Here is a 15,446-nt window from a genome sequence, read left to right on the forward strand (position 1 = left end):
ACATTTCAATGACAGTTGTAAACCAGCTGTTAGTTAAACCAGCATTGAAAATCTTCAAATTGCTAGCGTCGGCTGCTAGACTTTTTGAAAATTAAAACTTAATTTCTAAATAACTGAAACCCTAAACTAAAATTAAGGCTTCGACATTCCCTAGTTCTCAAAATTATCTTTCTTCCAACACAAAAATCATAAAAATCCGTCATGTGGTTGGTTCAGAATCGTGAAATAAAAAAACCCTGTCACGTTTTAATATATAAGATTAAATAATCTTAAGAGGTTTGACGGAATATACAAAGGTGATTAGAGGTATATCTTTTTGCATTTTGGGTAAACGAAAACACCGACAAACAGTTATAAACTACCAAAATTCAAAAAGTATATATTAAATTTAGTGAAATTATAAAAATCCCTTATAGTAACACAAAACTAAACTGTATACATACAGCAATTTAAATCATAACTAATTATTTTGCATAAATTAATGACACTTGGCTGATTGAGCAATTCAATTGTTAGTTTAGTTTATTGATAGCATCCCTTTATTTAAGGATTGTTGGGCTGTCACAGGACCGAGACTGTTTTTTTATGTATTTTAATCTCTGATGCAACAGAATGATTTTAGTTTTACTCGATGAAATGAATATAAGTGCTTGTACTTGCTTTATTAAATTGTTATATATCCTTGGTCAAATAGTTTGCCACAAAACACCTGACCTCTAGTTTACTATAGTATTTAGAATGTATAATGTTACTTTTCCTACAGTTACCTAACAATGTACATGTTCTCTCACTGATTTGAGATGGCAAAGTGGCCAATTCGCTCATCACATGTTAACATTGTCTCACTCTAATTACTTTGTCTCACTCAGATTTGAAACATGAATGCACGTTTCTTTACCAATTTATTTGTTTTATAGTAACTGTAGGAAAAACATAATGTGCGACTCGAGTGCAAAGTGCAATCGCCTCACTCGAGAACCCAATCATCACTCGCCTACGGCTCGTGAGTAAGGATTTCTCTCGAGTGAGGCAATTGCTCACTTTGCTCACTAGTTGCACTAATAACTATATGTTTACCAGACTACCGTGAAGTTACGATATTGGAGTGATTACGCTCGTGTCGTCTTGCTCATGGTTCACGTGAATGTCGTTGGTGAGGAACTTATTGAAAAACTCTGTCCGATGGGCAAAAAAGTTCCGTTGAGTAAGGAATTCCCTTTTATGTACTACGATGATCATGCAAGGGTAAGTGTAAACGTTTGTAGATGTATTGTGAGAATAAATGTATTGGGTATATCATCCTTACTGCGCTCTCAATGCGGTTTTGTTTTCATTCATTACACACTTGGACTACTTTGAAGTTAAGTCAAAACAGCGTGAAAATATGTGAGAACACTACAAATTGGTCATGATTTTTAAAGACAGTTGATTTTGATTGTTACATTAATATCGTCCTCCATATTTGTCCCATATAAGGGAAGCTCAAAAAGGTGTAAAGGAATAAGCAGGGCTCAATCTTACATAACAAAATTAACATTTCAATAACGAATTTTTTTATATAGGGTTGGTTTTGCCAGCTCCGGAATTTTGTATTAAAAAAAAATAACTAGCTACTAGCAGAATACCCGTCCTTCGTACGGCGTTGGCGTATAAATATAAAGTGCGTATTGCAGTTATACTCGTGCTTTGCGTTTGCGATGGGAGAGGACATGGGTTGAGAAAATATATGTGCCATATATGTCCAATATAGTGTATAACACATCTACCATAGCCAAAATGGTCTACCACTACACCTAAACAAATAATTTAATTATCAAATATTTACACAATATCAATAGATTATTTGTAAATTAAAAACATAAGCTTAACTGTAAACACTATCCTACTTTGACAGTTCTCATTGTGCTTTCTGTCGCTGCTTGGTTCAAATTAGCTCTGTTGTCATAAATTAGAAAAGAAATTAACAGTGCTGCACCCTGTTGGTAAACCTTATAACTTTCTAATGCTATCTTTTAATATTATAGAAACAACTTGTGTAGTTGAAACAGCTGGAAATAGCTATTTGTGTAACTAGTGGGAAAAGTGGCACTTTCCTGCACAGCGGCTCGTGCGGAATGATCTTGAGTGCAGCAAAGGCCTTTTGCACTCGTGTTACACATTATATTTTTCCTACAGTCACTATAAAGCATATAAATAATTAGTCTTTCAAACACTATACGACACGTTTTTAGGTTCAGCTGGCAACACAAATAGGTGCCCTAGAGAAAGTAGTACCCGGTCCGTATCACTCCGCTATTTTTCCTCGGCAAGAAATGTGCTCCGCGTTTTGAGAATATAGTTCTGTATGTTTTTGTAATTTGAAGTGGTTTCCGCGCCTAAAAAAATGCTTTAAAGGTATTTTCTTGTTTATTAAGATCGTAGGAATGTTTTAAAAACGTTTAAAAGAAAAGTCCAGAAAGTTCAGAAATAAACACGAAATGACAGGTTAAATCGTAGTTATAATAGTCAATCAGCTGCTCATAGTATTATTATCTTTAAGTGTTGCCAACCTATTTTGCAAGCGTACACGGATTACGTGCATAATAGAACCACGCTGTTTTGTGTTGTTTCGTTGGAATCCTGATGTGCGGCAAAGTATAAACCGTACGACAAAGTATAAACCGTACGGCAAAGTATAAATATGCAGCAATTAGCAGCATTCTGTACTATAAACAGTACAAGGAAGCCAACTTTGTCGGGTGACTGTAGCAAAAACTATTTTATTCCTTTTAAATATGAATACTCATAAGGTTAACACGGGAAACTGTAGACCCACTGGGGCGGAGCCCGAAAGGAGTTTGATAGAAGAATGTGTAAAACGCACACAATTGCTATTTTATTTTAGTTTAGTACTAGACCATATGTTTTAACGTGCTCTAATAAGGATTGAAACTTTTTTACAGTTCACTGAAGTCATCGTAACTGACAAAGTAAGTATCGAACGATTTCCTCTACTAGTAAACTATGACAACGAGACCAAGTATTTTGTTGGCCAATCGTTTAGAGTCTTTGGCTGCAAGAGGGCAAGAGGTTAAAAACGATTTTACCAAATCTACTTTAAAAAAAGCTACGAATGTCTATCAGTATAGAATGCGTCAGTCATATACTTACTTACTCCTGTCCTGTGAACTTTTACTTTAGCCTCGCCAACAATCCACCTTTATTCTTCTTGATCTTCTGTCATTTCCTCTTTGCTCCCAATTTGCTTACCTCCTTCACGACTTGGTCTCTCCACCACAGTCTAGTCTTCTACCATTTGGTCAACCCTAATAAGTCTCTTTTATCTCTTCTTACATGATCCAGCCACCTCAGACGTTTAATTTTTATTATTGCTATTATGTCTGGCTCATGATAAATTTCTCTTATAGTTCTCTATTTTCTTCCTTGTCCTCCTGCTTCATAAATATGTCCAAAGATTTGTCTTAGCACCTTGTTTCCAAAAGTTATAAGCTTTCTTTCTGAATACTTTGTTAAAGCCTAAGCTTCGCAGCCATAAAGTATAGGTTGTAGTTTAGTTTTATAAATCCTAATTAGTTTCCTTACCTTATAAATTTGCTGCGCAGCAGCTTGTTCAGGCCCCTATGGCATCTTTCTGCTGCCCTTAAATAATTCCATTTTCTTCTCTATTACTTGTACTACTTAACTATTGTTACTCCCAAGTATTTTAATTTATTAGATAAATAAGAGCTATAATTCAACACTATTGGTGGTATTGTTTCAATCACCACTGCCCTAAATATTTGTATGTTCTGTGTTTTGTATTCATTTCTCATCAGTCCTACGTTCCTGGCTTCTATTAATAGATTTTCTGCTAAATGTGTCAGACCCTCTCTACTTTCTGCAATCAGTGCAACATCATCTGCATATGCTAGCACATTTATTTCTACATCGTCGTACGGCCTGCTGTATCTTTCACCTTTCTTCGGGCCTCCCCTATAACCAACCTGAACAATATTGGAGATAGACCATCTCCATGTCTAACTCCTGAACTGATTTCAAAACATTCTCTCTCCACCTTTACTTTGCATCTTGAACCTTCTACATACGTTATGTTAAATTTATTAATTGTATGTATTTTGTACAAGTTTAAATATGGACCACATTTGTGTACATTATGCTGTCATATGCTTTGCTGAAATCCATAAATAGTATGTAAGTAGTCTTGTCAAACACAAAAAATTTACTCATACCATCTTTTAGCACAACTGTATGGTTTTTAGGTGACCTCCCTCCATAAATCTTGATCTCCAATTATTCTTTAACATGTACTTTAGGATGTCTGTTCATCCGGATTTTGGATAGTACTTTATAAGCTGTTTCTAATAGTGAAATGTATAGCCTAATTCTTGCAATCCATTTTGTCACATTTCTTCTGCAGTGGGATGATAACTGCTTCCTTCCAGTCATCTGGCATCTTCTCAGTCCTCCAAATCATTCTGTATAGGTATTCATGTGTACTCTTACCTCCGTGTTTAAGCTTAGATCCATACTGATTGCACTCTCACTGATTGCAGCTTTGCCGTTTTAAAATGACTTTATAGATGATAATACTTCTTCAAATCGTTCAGGAACAAGTTGATCGCCTGGCAGCTCAAATATTTCACTCATACTATTGTCATCTCTTTCAACCACATTTCCATTTAAGAGTTTACAAAAATATTTTTTCAAGCATTCAATACTGCAGTCTTTACCCGCACGACGGTTCATAATTAATATTTTATCCCAAAAGGCTTTGGTTTGTAACCTTTTCTAAAAAAATAACTTGCCTATAAAAATCTTTGGAATTGTTTTTTGTTCTCTTTCTGCTGCCTTTTCTTGTTCCCTGTTCTCAGAACTCGTGTGAATTCATTATTTAATTTCTTATATCGTTCTATAGTCTTCTGTTTATCCTCTAGTAATAACTACAGATTCATAACAATTTTAGCGTTATCTCCTAGTAGCATCATTATATTATAACGAGGAAGATTTGTCACTACATCTTTTAAGTGGGAATAGAAATAATATTTATCATCTTCACCACTTTCTTAGGCCAAAGCATAGAAACTTACTAAAGAAATATTCTAAAATCTACCCTCAATTCTAATAGTACATATTCTCTCACTTATCGGTTCAAACTTTATCACAGCCTCTAGAATTTGTGTTTTGATGGCAAATCCTACGCCTGCATAGTGTCTACCACAGCCACTATATATAGTATCTGGTATCTTCTTGTGTTTATTTTTCTTCAAAAAGGTAATTTAGTGTCTAACCCCCGACCTGGAGGACCAGGGTATTCCTTTTTGTCTGGCTCCTACCTCAAAAAGACCTGTCCGGCAAGGGAGGCCTTACTAGTAGTTACGATACCATAACCGCCGGCATACCTCTCGAGGTTGTCAGAGCACGCAAGCCCCACTGCCACGACAAAGCAGGGAGCATGTACAATATGCAATAGTAAATTCTAATGTTATGTTACACAAACTTTTAAAAGATACTATCATTAGTCTTATCTTTGTCAAATATTTTTCACCATGTATGATCCATCCAATAAAGTTAAAACCATCAAATTAAATAACAAAATAGTTTGTAAAGAAAATGCCAATGGATAAACGTAATAATGCTTTATGCAAAAGCAAATTTAGAGACATCTATTTAAATAAACGAATCACTACATTATAATGAAATGCAGACCTAGAATACTTCCTACGTCTCAAGCTAAGTTTGATTTAACAATTATTTTTGGGGGGATTCTAGGCTGAATACGTTCAAAGATATGAAACCTACAAAAGCAAGATCATATACACGTTGTTCCACAAGATCAACAAAGATGAAGTTGAAGAATATAACTCCTACAAGTTCAATAAATTGGAATTTTTAAAATCATGTACACTGGTAAGCCAATTATTTGTAAATAGTTAACAATTTAACAGGATACTGAACAAAATGATGTGGGGCTCCTTTATTGAGGCGAACAGTGTTGGTGATCACCTTAACACATTGGGCGCATTCTGGAAACATGTTTTTTGCACCGGTGCAGATGATCCAGTGACTTACTCACCGGTACCGCACCAGGGTAAGAGTTTTGGGATCCCAGAGCGGTTAGTCACCGGTACCACACCAGGGCTAGAGTCTTGGGATCCCAGAGCGGTTAGTCACCGGTACGCATAAACCCAGCATACTCACACGGTCAAAGATTCGTGAAATGCGACCGATTGTTGTTGCGTGACTATCTTTATTTCATACAACCAATGTAATGAACAAAAAACAACGAATACAGTATAGGAATATACATGAATAAATTATCTCCAGAACATAAGTAGATTATTAGGTTATCAGCATTGCACAGTTTTGCATACTATTTATTTTTCAAATAAACTGATATATCGATTTGATTAAGATAAAATTGTTTATACAGGCCAATTATCAGTTCTATTTCATGTAAACAAATTAAGCAGCCCCTAAATAAAATACAAAGATAAACAGTGTTAATTATTATGTCTCTGATTGCTGACAATATTACCGTGGCGTAGCACGGGCGGTTAACTAGTAAGATTTAAATTACAGTGTAAGAGTATTTAAAAATATGTTTAAAACTTATTAAAAAGACGACATACACATTACGACATTCCTCAAAATTACTACATGTGATGCGTTTATAGTTGGAACTTGGTTTAGCCACTTTTTACAATAAATATTCAAAGAGCTCCCCTCTAGTAGTTAGATATGCTTAAAAACATATGCTTACATTTTAGAATGGAACAGCTGGTCTTTTCCACAAGAACTTTGGATAGCCACCATTTTGTAACGGATGAACCTTTTGAGCTGCGGTTTCCAGCAATGAACTACAATTGACCAGCCCTTTAAGATGATGTGCATATCAATCTATGCCTACGTTAAAGATTATGTACCTACTCCTCATGGGTAGAGGTCAAAATATGGTAACGCCAGAAAAAATATTTTGCATACATATAAGTTGAAAGATATTAAGCCGTTTCAAGACTTGTTTCTTGCCCTGTATAAGTACTTACATAAATTATTATACATCCATGATCAAATAGTTTGCTAGGAAACCCCAGACCTCACGATTTATATATTATTTAGAAATATATATTATATTATTATATATTATTATATTATTATTATTATAATATTATTATTATTATTATTATTATTATTATTATTATATTATTTAGGTTATAATGTTATTAATGTTTACCAGAATTCGTTGAAGAGACAGTATGAGCTGCGATACTCTTCGGTCGTCTTGCTCGTAGTTCATGTGGATGTCGTTGGTGAGGAATTCATTGAAAACCTTTGTCCGATAGATAAAGCACCGTTGAGTTACCCTCGTATGTACTACGAAGAATATGAAAAGGTAATTAAAAACGTTTTAAATATATTATGGAAAATAAATAGTACTGTATATTGAGTATCCCTATTAAGCTGTCAATGCGGTTTTGTTTTCCTGTTATTACAAACATGGACTATTTTGCCTTAAGGGGAGACGTTACCTTTTCCTGTTCAATGGTTTTTAAATGGAGATTATCTATGAGCTACATAAGTCATTCCCGAAGTTTTACTTGGGAAAAAGGTTTGTATATTCGACAGAATTTAGTAATTGAGATCAGCGCAATGTGCTGGGGGCTAAGATCAACTATGAAGATTTTGATAAAAGAAATTGGCTACAAATTTGACATGGGGATGGAATGTCTAGTTGTATTATTAGTCAAAGATAATAGATAATAGATAATAGTACTATCTTCATAACTATACCAATTCGTTAATTACAAGACAAAAATGTTGTTTGGATTTCACTATAAACTAGGTCTCTTGGCTGTATGGGCTAAACAGCTGTGTAAAACGGCTAAGGAATATTTTGATTTTAGTCACTGCCCATAAAACAATATCGCGCCACTCATCTCATTCATGAGTGAAAATTTAAAAACGTACGTTTTCAGGAAAAGCACTTTGCAAATTTTTTCCCCCTTTTTTCAAAACTTTTATTATTTTTTTTATTTCATTAACATTTGAAGTTTCATAAAATGTCCATGGTAACGCAATATGTTTGGTAGTTTCTTTTTAAAAGAGCATCTTTAGTGGAAAAACACAAAATCCTGTCATGACCATAACGGATGTTTAAATGAATTTATTTTTTTTATTTAATTTAAATTTATTTATTTATTTTTATTGTTATTTATTGTTGATTTTTCTATCGATTGTCTTATTGATTTTGTGTTTAAGCTGGAAACTGTTTTTTGCTCATTTTCAAATGGCTCTGTCGTTGGTATGTATGTATAATGCACAATGTATAATGTAATCTTGTTAAACCCACTTGTAAAATGGTGTTTGCCGTTTAATAAAAATGAAATGAAATGAAATGAAATGAAATGAATATTAAAAATAGTTAATATTATTTTTATTACTATGTTTTGCTATAAACTAATTTACTTTAATGACCCTTATACAATAAAAAGGTCACTGAGCTTTTGGTATATATGGTCTTTCTAGAAAAAAATAAAAAAGCTCAAAAAATTGAAAAAATGCCAATAAAATCTTTTTAAGTTTGTATAGCTCTGAAAAAACTTACCTGAGACAGGAAAAATCGTTATGTTTGTATAGAGGTGTGCTTCTTTTGTGTATAAAACATTGAAATATGACGATATTTTAATTTTTTAAATTTTTATGATAGAAATCATAAACGTGATGGTCAGGGACAAGCGGTACGGTCGTGAATTGTCTGGAATAACCTAAATCTTTCCAAACAATCCTTCAATTATCCTGTTAGTTATAATAAAAATATGTGTTTCAATTGCACTAAACTGTTTAATTTACAATTATATTAAAGTTATTGTCACGACCAAACACACTATAATCCATAAGGCTGGATTGGTCGTGAAAAAACCCGCGATGGTCGTGAAACTTTGGTCGTGAAATTACGAGTTATTTGGCTCTGTTCTGGTGGTAGCCCTGCACCTCATGTTCGAGGATACAAAGTGGACTTCTAGGTTAATCTAGCAATTGAAATATCTTATAAACAAAAATTAACACCATGTCTACTTCATCGAATGACTACGTACGGTCATGGACACACCAAAATTACAAAAAACACAATCTTTCCTTTATTAATCTTGTAATTCCTCCAACTCGAAACGACCGGAACTACAATCCTGACGTACACCCCGAACTAGTCTCTAAAACCAACTGACTCCATCGACGCCAGGCTTGCCACTGTCGTGCTCCAAAGTTGAAAATTTTCCCCAAATGTTCGTGACGCCAAATCGAGGGACAGACTTATTTTGTCATGGTAGTCAGTTTGTAATGACAATAAAATTATAATATGCTCCTTTTTTGTAAGTTTAATAACCATTGATGACATAAAAATATGGCTTTATATATTTTGGCATGAATAATTAGTCTAAAAACAGCGTGAAAGTTGGAAAATGTACCCTAGGGACACGTCATGGTCGTGAATCTCGAGACTTTAAAAATACGAAAAAAATACCTAGAACCTATTTAAAACCAAATAAATGTGTGTAACGTGTTGCCCCCGTCCCAAAAAATATTAAAACACATAATAATAAACTACAAATCCAGTATCTACGAAGTAAAAGGCCAGGGACATGAAAACGTACGTTTTTAAATTTTCACTCTCATACTTAGACTTGGCTTAGTACTTACATTCGTATGGTCGCCATTTCAAAGTAAAGTGTTTAAGTATTATACGGGAAATTCACCAAAAACAAAAATCTAGAGCAATATTCATTCAATATTAATTTCCAAAACTAAGTCATTTAACTCTTTATTAGAAAGTCTGTACTACTTTTGGTAACATGGTAGTTTCAAAGCTTAGACTAGCCTTAGAACAGATATACAATTTCAAACAACTGCTATTTTATTCCGTTTAGTGCTGCACTATATGTTTAACATGCTTAGCTCTAATTAAAATTGAAACCTTTTTTACAGTTTACTGAAGTCATCGTAACTAGTTATGTAAGTATCTAACGATTTCCTCTACAAGTAAACTATAATAACGAGATCAAGTATTTTGCTGGCCAATCGTTTAGAGTCTTGGGCTGCAAGATGTAACAGGTCCTTTCTTTTAATGGATATTTAGATCTAATTCAGATCAATTAAGATTATGTTTATACGAATTACAAATCATTTAGATTAGCTGTTTATTTTTTATTTGATATCAGGGGTGTTAAGATTCGGGTGAGGCTGAATATTTATCTAATAAATAACAACCTAATTATATAAATGCCCACACTTGCTCTTTGTCACCGCTGCTTAGCAACTATTTATTATTATTTTTACCGAATCCCCTGAATATTTCTTCACATAACCTTAAAGTTGCTGTTGTGTCGACTGTTAGTGTGTATATTGTACATATTTTCTCAGTTTTGTATAGCGTGGTGAAAGATAGCTTTAGTACCATGGGCCAAAAGGGTTGTGCAGCTCAAGATCAATTTTTTAAGTTCGAGACGAAGTCGAGAACTTAAAACACCTCAACAAACCTCATTTATGGCCCTAGGTACGAAATATTCTCACTAAATGCGATGGATGTTTAACAGTATAGCATAATGCATACAGTCATGCGATAGCAAATTCTAATGTTATACAATCTAAGATATAATCTTCAGTGTTATGTTAAATCTTCTTTACTATGTATGATCCATCCACCGAAGTTAAAACCTTCAAATCAACGTACCGATGGAGAAAATACCAAAGTTGAAGGGTAAAATGTATGATAACCTAATGCAATTGTACATTTAGAGACATCTACTTCAATGAATGAATGACTACAAGTCTGATTAACCTATTATTTTCTGGGGTATTCTAGGCTGAATACGTACAAAGATCTGAAACCTACAAAGGCAAGATTATGTACACGTTATTCCACAATATCAAAGATAATGACGTTGAAGAATTTAACTCCCGCAAGTACAATAAACTGCAATTATTAATATCACGTAAAATGGTAAGCTATTTTATAAATATTTAACAATTTAAAATAATACTGTATTAAAATGTGGGGCTCCTTGTTTGGGGCGAGCTGTGTTGGTGATCACCTTAACACATTGACAACAAACTCAATACCAAACAAAAACACCGATAAAGTACAAACGCATCTTTAAAACAGACATAAAATTGAGTGATTTTATAATACAAAAATACAATACAATACAATATTCTTTATTGTTAATTCGTCAAGAATTACAATAGTGTCAATAGAATAGTGAATTGTACATGTTAATTTTCATAAAATTCCTTTATTGAGTAGAAGGGTCTTGCGATTAGCCACTTCTTCAACTCCTGGTGTAGCTTGTTGCCAGTCAGGTCTCTCAGGTAGTCAGGTAGATGGTTCCTCAGCTTGCAGCCGGAGTAGGAAAGTTTTTTCTCCCAAAGAGTTGTTCGGTGAACTGGTAGTGCAAATTTGGAGCCATGACGGGTGTTGTAGTGGTGCAGGTCTCGGTTTCTTGGGGGGTTTATTTCATTCACATACTTTATAGATTCAAGTATGTAGAGAGACACCACTGTGAGGATTCCTAGGTTTGCGAATGCTAGTCTGCAAGTCTGTGGTGGGACAAGGTTGGCGAGGGCTCTTATGGCTTTCTTTTGAAGGACAAGAATTCGATTCATATTTTTTGTTGAAGTTCCTCCCCACATAAACTAAATTGTATTAATACAGCAATTTAAATAAAAACTCGATATATTGTATAAATTAATAATACTTGGCTTATTGAGAAATTAAATTGTTAATACAATACAATACAATATTCTTTATTTTTAATTCGTCAAGAATTACAATAGTGTCAATTAGTGTAAATTAGTTTCTATGCTAATAAAGTGTTTTAGGGTGTCGTTGAGGGCACCCCATTAGTAGTATCGATTTGACAGTGCTGGCGCGGAAGTGACGTGTGATGATAATGTTACATGTGGGACAGAAGTGACTTGTTTTGGGGAGGATATGGATTTTTTGACGTCATGGTGACGTATTAGGGTTGATGGATTGATATACTCAAGGTCATTGTTGGTGATAAAAAAAATCAGCATATCAGTAGTATAAGAGCAGTATGAGAAGTACCGATATGCTCATTTTTTTCTCTATTGAAAATTAAAATATACATGTTTTAATGTGACATTTGTACAAGTAGTATAATTGTTTGAAAACTTAACCCTGATGCAACGGTATACATACCTTAATTGAAAACACTTGAATCATAGAAGTTATGGGAGCTCTACAGTAACAGCATTTGCCAAATCGCCATCCACACGTATCGCAAGCGAAACAGTGTTTGCATGGCAAGAAGAGTAAATTGAGATTTTTGTCCATACATATTACACACACAATGTTCGCTTCTTCTATCGGTGGTGGTTTCGCAATTTTGTTTGTTGGAATCCTTTTCTTTTGTACAGAGATTCCTTCGGTTCTGGATCTCATTTCGTTGACAAATTCTTGTCCCTTGTGTGCAATTGCAAAAGGGCACTTTATACCATTTTGCGTGTTCTTCCCAACCATCATCGATGTCCTGCCACTGGTGCAGTCCACCTCCGCAGTAAAAACAAATGGTTTTACCTTCCTGCGTAGAAAGATCCTGCTTTGGCAAGTTCGATTCTGCATTCGCTAAAAAAAAGTCTTGCTCGAGCGAGTATGTACGGATATAGGATATATATCCGTAGGATATATGTAGGATATATATTTTCAAGGTTACTCAAAGTGATTTTTAAAATCTGAACAATGTGCTTTTCTCATTTCATCTATTTATTTCAAAGTCATTGAAGAATTTGAAATTATATTTCTCTTTTAGGTGTTGATAATCGGTATACAAACTTAATCGATTGAACATATACATATTTATAAACACTGTTATGTTAAGATTTTTTTTTTTATTTAGACGATCTGGTCTTATAGTGTTTAAGAACTGAAGTTATTTCGTGAGGTAAGTTTGTGACCATGGACATCCCTTTGTACACCGTATTTAGACTTTGTTTTTGTCGTGTAACAGTACATTTACATTATTCTCTGGATTTCAATGATCAAATCAAATTTTTTTCCCCTTCTTCCACAATCAACACACTTGTGTGAATAGAAGTAGCATGTGAATAAGTGACCTTGGACAGTTTTATGTACGGTGCGTAGCAAACCCCTTTTGGTGATACCATCAGGCTTTAACAACACTTGAACAGCAGCCTTTAAGAAGCAAACCCCCAGAATCAGCGGAGCACGACGTGTGATACGCCGCCCCGCATGAGAGACTCCTTCTAGAGATGACAATCCCAGCAAGCTTCAAGCAGCACAGCATCAGCCTGCTACGCTGCGACCGCTCTCCCGAGCTCATGGATAGGGAGGGGGTAGGTCGTTAGTGGGTATACTTCAGGGCAACCTGTAGGAGTCCCACACTCCCCCGGCACGTCGGGCGCTCCAGGAGGTGCGCTCAACGTATCTCAGCGTAACGCATTCCACCTACCAATAAAAAAAAATTAACACTTTAAGTGGTTACATATTCTTCTAAGCTTAAACAAAATTCATACTAAGTCTCCAATAGAAAAAGCAAACATTGAGTGTTTAATAATATGTGTGAATGAAAATCATAATCTCTTATTACCACACCAACAACGTAGAACTCATATTACTTCTATGAGTCAAGTGTTTTTAGTTTTAGTTAGTACTTACTTTATAAATTGTTATATTATATCCATGGCCAAATAGTTGCTACGAAACTCCTGGCCTCAAGTTTACTATAGTATTGAGAATGTATAATGTTATTATATTTACCAGTGTTGGTTGAGGAGAAAGCATATGAATGAATACACTTCGGTCGTCTTGCTCGTAGTCCATGTGGATGTCGCCGGTGAGGCTATTGATAATCTCTGTCCGATAAAACCAAAGCCGTTTCATTACCCTCGAATGTACTACGAAGATAACAAGGTAGGTGTAAACGTTGAACACTATGTGTTGATTCATGTTTGGTTATGATTTTTAAAGACAGGTGATTTTCATTGTTATATCGTTACCACCGTTTTGTCATATTTTTACATTCCAAAATAATTTAAAAATGTTCAGTAACTAATTTTTTTTCTTTAGGCACAGTTTTCCCATTAATAACTTGAAGCCTATTGGTGGTATTTTTATGAAACTTGGTATAAGCTTTAGGGCGTTTGTTAATAAATGCTTTCTACAATATTTCTACCAACATAAAAATTGCCATCATTTCAAATTTACAAATTAAACTTTTGTGAAACCAATCCATTGAAAAAACAATACAAAATAAAATTTAAAGGAATCGTCGTAAAACAAATCAAATTTTATTGCAATAATCCAATAATAAAAAAGTTATGTACATTTTGTATATGCATAGTTATAATAAAACCCCCGTCGCAGCAAATCTGCTGACTAAGATTGGATTTTTACTAACATATCTCATTAAAAATGCCAAATTTATTCCTTATTTAAATAACATTAGCTTAACAACAAGCTTCAGTGTTTTATACTTAAATGTTAATATAGGCTAATAGTATAAAATAAATACATTTTTTAAGTTTGATCAAAATATGTTTATAAACAAGTAAACTACAACCGTTTGCTTTTTTCTCCATAAGAATAACACTGGAATTGCAGTATGTCGAAAACATATTATCAACATAAGCGCACATTTCCTGTATGAATCATGCTTCAAAACCAGTGCTATATTCAGTAAACAGTAAATAAACGTTTTCTAATACCCTATTCGTAGATTTGAAAAAAAAAATTGTAAAATACTGTACCTTTTTATTCAGTGGCATTTTCCTAATCTCTTGTAATACTTTCTGTTTGTTTTTTTGTTTTTTGTTTTATCGTAACCATCATAGCAACCCATAAGGATAATGTAAACATTTTATGTAAGTTGTCAATCAATATGTTTGTTAAATAACATGCTCAATGTTTGTGGAAATAACCCTGGTAAAGTTGGCTTCAACATGTTCAGTGGTTATTGCTGGATACAATAGCAAAGTTTGCATAAGGCCCGATCTCAAAGAGTTTCGCTCGCTCCGCTCACTGCAATGCCGTTAAGTGGGATGAAATCCACTTTTTACCTAAAAGGCTATAACCACTCACATATATGCCTAATATTTATATAGGTATTTCATTTTATGTTACGGAATCTATAATTGTTGAATTTAAAAATCAAAGCTAGGAAAAAAGGACAAATGGAAAGATAGGTAATTATTTTTGTATGAATGTATTTTTATTGCACAGGGTATAAAAAAAACACTTATTTAAGTTGACAATAAAAAAATCATCGGTTACTTTACAGAAGATCAAAGTATTTGGAGGATATGGGCCAAACGATGAGTCCGAAGTTGTATGCTGAGACTTTGAAAGAGAGTCTGCTGAAAAGTAATACAAGTAATCAAATAAAGAATGCCATTACTCTATATGTACATGTTAC

At 34.0% G+C, this 15,446-nt stretch overlaps 1 protein-coding gene across 1 annotated transcript in view; it reads left to right on the forward strand.

Annotated features, from left to right (window-relative positions):
- The window catches only part of LOC128994985 (uncharacterized), a 34,558-nt gene extending 19,134 nt beyond the window's left edge, over positions 1-15,424 (forward strand). The window contains exons 11-18 of the mRNA XM_054419847.1: positions 1,081-1,245; positions 2,943-2,969; positions 5,770-5,907; positions 7,235-7,390; positions 9,979-10,005; positions 10,856-10,993; positions 13,796-13,945; positions 15,312-15,424. Coding sequence (XP_054275822.1) covers positions 1,081-1,245; positions 2,943-2,969; positions 5,770-5,907; positions 7,235-7,390; positions 9,979-10,005; positions 10,856-10,993; positions 13,796-13,945; positions 15,312-15,368 — 858 coding nt within the window. The 3' untranslated portion in view covers positions 15,369-15,424. The remainder of the gene's footprint in view (positions 1-1,080; positions 1,246-2,942; positions 2,970-5,769; positions 5,908-7,234; positions 7,391-9,978; positions 10,006-10,855; positions 10,994-13,795; positions 13,946-15,311) is intronic.
- The last annotated feature ends 22 nt before the right edge of the window (positions 15,425-15,446 follow it).

Source organism: Macrosteles quadrilineatus, unplaced genomic scaffold (assembly GCF_028750875.1).
Source record: "Macrosteles quadrilineatus isolate MER2022 unplaced genomic scaffold, UCM_ALF_1.0 Scaffold_5__1_contigs__length_97177068, whole genome shotgun sequence".
Lineage (NCBI taxonomy): Eukaryota > Metazoa > Arthropoda > Insecta > Hemiptera > Cicadellidae > Macrosteles > Macrosteles quadrilineatus.